General features: G+C 37.9%; 1 protein-coding gene across 1 annotated transcript; it reads right to left on the bottom strand.

Annotated features, from left to right (window-relative positions):
• Positions 1-1265: 1265 nt before the first annotated feature.
• LOC121297313 (small nuclear ribonucleoprotein Sm D3) lies at positions 1266-3717 on the bottom strand. Its single transcript, XM_041223558.1, has 4 exons — positions 3590-3717; positions 2396-2526; positions 1882-2074; positions 1266-1468 (listed from the first exon to the last, which is right to left on the bottom strand). Exons 2-4 carry the CDS (start codon positions 2519-2521, stop codon positions 1404-1406), a joined length of 384 nt encoding a protein of 127 aa, XP_041079492.1. The 5' UTR covers positions 2522-2526; positions 3590-3717; the 3' UTR covers positions 1266-1403.
• Between the last annotated feature and the right edge of the window lie 150 nt (positions 3718-3867).

Genomic DNA, 3867 nt, shown 5'->3' with positions numbered 1-3867 from the left:
GAAGACACTCGGCGCTGATAGGCTGGAGCGCAGAAGTGACAGACCAATCATAAAAACAAATCAGATTTACATTGACCCCCTCGTATACCATATGTTTCCAAAAAGCTGGTCGTGTCTATGTCCAAGAACATGTGTATTAACAACACAAAAGACAGGTCCTCTCGTTTGACTTCTCTGCAGAGTGGTGCACTGCGATGCCTAACTTTTTTTTTCTTTTTTTAAAGAAACCATGCATGACTATCATTCTAATAGTTTAGCTAGGGCACTAATTTGTTACAGCCTATTTTTAATTTCGCTAAAAATAAATGTATTGATTCCACGGCAAATTATCACTAACAGTAGCATCAAAAAAGAATAACAAATTTACACTTTAAACAGCCCAGGTATTGTACCGTTTGCTTATTAAAAACACCATTATTCCATGAAGTTCTATTTTAATCATGCAGTTCCACATATAGTACATCGTTACAAATAAAACCATTAACAAATGTGATTTCCCGGAACTTTAAAACTTTAACCGTTCCGTATTGACTGATCAAAGAGTGATTCTATTTGCCCATTTTTAACAAAACGCACGAGGCCATTCTAGCAAACGCCACTCCCTTCATAACGTGAAAACGACGCAGTGTAGGCTAACTGAGCAAATGATTATTCTGCACTTTTTTAGAAATGTAGGTTGCACCCCTATACAGTGTAGTTGTTTTGAAAGCTGCGTAAGTAATATAGGAGAAAGGCTATAATTTGCTTTTTAGTGTGTGTTAAAGCTATACTTGTGCTCTACTGCCATCAATTGCTTAAAAGTAGCTTAGCCATTAAAGTATCTGTATTGGTTTTTGCAAAGGTTGCATTTACATTAAATAACATACTACATTGTTTAGCTGTTATAGTAGCAAATATTTTACTAATAGTTATCTTTTAAATATACTTTAGCTATAGGGAGGCAGTCAAGTACATCTTATGCTTGTTTTAAGACTGATCACTATATAACTATTTACAGAGTGATCATCTGCTTACCCTTAATCCTTTGCAGCCATATGGCACTTTGGAAAGTTGGTTACACTCTATATTGCACATTAACTGGCATAATTCAAACATGACTTGTAAAAAACAGCATTTGCTTTCTCACATAGCATACTAAAGATTTTAGGGGTATAGAGTAAGTAGTATTGATCAGTATCAGATTTGTAGGTGTATGTACATATTTTGGCAGCGCTGTTCCACCACGATTTATCCATGCCAGTAAAAAACAAAATGCCACACACAGATGTTGGAAAACATTTATTATAGCCACGCACCAGTCAATGCAGCCTCCATGCAATCTCAATAGAATCACCCAACAATTATAAAAACTGTACAAAAAGAAACGAAACTTCATGAAATCAATTTTAATGGGAGCGTAAAGATTATCGTCTCTTTTGGAATATGTTCCCCCGTCCCATACTTCCACGACCTCTTCCCCTGGCAGCCACTGGAAGGAAAAGAAATACATTCTTGTGAACATTTCACACATATAAGTAGACCTGAACAGCAAGTAAACGACATACAGTAAACTGAACAGACTAGTCAGGACAGCATAATAACCGGAGAAGCAGAACAGCTGAAGGCAAGGGCTCAGGTTACAATTGAACATGGACAGGCATTAAAACTGCATGCAGCCCTGTAGGTTAATATGAAACATGCAGTGTGGCAGAGTAGCTAATCCAATTACAAACCCTCTGCACAATTAAACCCTTACCGAGTAAGCCTCCAGATAAGGCAAGTCCCGATAAGACAAAGCAACCACACAAGACATGTGCACCAATTGTTTTCTACTGTGCTATTAGACAGTAATTTCAATGTTTCTCTCTTTGAAAGCAGACCTGGTTTAAGCCAACTACATACCTTGGGCTTTGAGAATTGCAGCTTTTCCTCTTCCAGCCCCAGAACCTTGGTTTTTGTTCTTCATACTCTTCAACATCGGAGCATTTTTTAACATGTCCGGTAGTATGAGGAACCTGATCTTGCTGCCACGAATGTAGACCTGTTCCAACTGTGCGACGCGGCCATCTCTGTATGTCACAGTGATATTGGACATCTGTAGGCAAGCACACAAAGTCAGAGCGTATCAAATGCTGCAGCAGAGCAGCTAGGTATCTTAAGCATTTCTCAAAGCATACAATGGCAGGCTCCGAACCAGTTCTGTACAAATGTTTGAGGTGAATTAGCAGTTTCTTATGTGTATGCTGTTGAGCATGGCCCTGCTGTTCACCGTGTTCTGCATATAACATTGTTGAAGTGCATCATCAGATAGCATAAGCATCCATTTTCACAAAAGGTCAATACTGAAATGCAATTCAGGGTAACATTTGTGAGCTGTTGATACAAGGGGGACCAACAATACTTTATTTTGCCTCACCTGGCAATTCATATTGTCCTCGGCTTCAATGAGCTTCCCTCTGTAAACTTCACCAGTGTTGGTCTCACAGGTAACAATGTGGCCCTCCGCCTCATGAAGAACTTTAATTGGGACTCCGATAGACATGTTTCCTGTAGCAGGACAAAGTAAAAGGTTAAAATTCACAGCAAAATTAGTGCCAATGCAACACAGCTGCAAGCATTTCTGAACATAGCAAAGAACTTGCCACAAACACAAATTCCAACACGCAACAGACACAAAAATAACCTTAGATAAATATTTCAGCTATTGCAGGGGTGGAGTGTAAATTTGACTACCACTGCAGGGCAGTTTTACTCACTCCAGATTTTATTACGGGGTGTCTGATTAAACGCATTGTTTAACTGCTAAGCAATGGGGGTCTTATTTCCATCCTTGAAGTGCCTTACTCACTTTGAAAAACCACTACTGGGTTTTGTGTGTGTATATGTATGTGTGTGTGTATATATATATATATATATATATATATATATATATATATATATATATATATATATATACATACATACATACATACATACATACATACACACATACATACATACATACATACATATATATATATATATATATACACACACATACATAGGCCTGAACTTAGACTCAATCTATTTTGCAGCTTCATCAACAAACGATTCTGCAAGGGAATATACAAACTCCCGGTTAAAAACAAAAACACCAATAATAGGGCCCAACCTGATCACTAACAAACAAAGGTAATACAATCAGTCCTCCCAAAGTAAATGGGTTAGATTTAATTAACTAGATTAGTAGATTCAGGATACATTACAGCGTATCCTTTCTAAATAAGTGTTATATTCATTTACATCCAGGATGCAGATTTCCCTTTATCGACTGAAGTATGGCCTCATTTGCCCGCGATTATATCGCTACATCATACGAAACGCAGAGTACCTATTACAATTCTAAAGCATTATCTGTATCAGAAAAAAATATCCATCGTTTTGAACTGACACCCTACCAGACTCTAATTTTTATTCTATTTGTATTTTGGGCGGTGCTACAAGCGCTTAAACACAACCGTTTATTCAGGCATTCATGGTTAGAGACATATTTTCGCCAACGGAGGGAGGCAATCAGCTTGCAAGAAATAATACATGTTTATTAAAGTTTGTAAATGGAATTAAAACGTACCTTCTGAACCTTAAAAGTTGTCTTTGTTGTTCTCAATTTACTCTGTCTATCCCCTGTTCAACAGCAGCGTGTATAAAACCGCCTCAAAGAGCAATCTTGTACGTTTCCCACGTCCCACAATGCACCAAATTGACCTGGACTCCAAAACTCTTCCGTTTTGAATCCCACCCCCTCGTCCGGGAAATGTGATGCATGTTGGGACTAGAAGTTTTAAAAAAACCAAAACATTACTTTAAGGATGGATAAAATTGTATTACAGGCTAGTCATGGCTGTCACG

This window comes from Polyodon spathula, chromosome 22 (assembly GCF_017654505.1).
Source record: "Polyodon spathula isolate WHYD16114869_AA chromosome 22, ASM1765450v1, whole genome shotgun sequence".
Classification (NCBI taxonomy): Eukaryota; Metazoa; Chordata; class Actinopteri; order Acipenseriformes; family Polyodontidae; genus Polyodon; species Polyodon spathula.
Note: the sequence above shows the minus strand (reverse complement) of the source record. Positions and strands in the feature narration are given on the sequence as shown.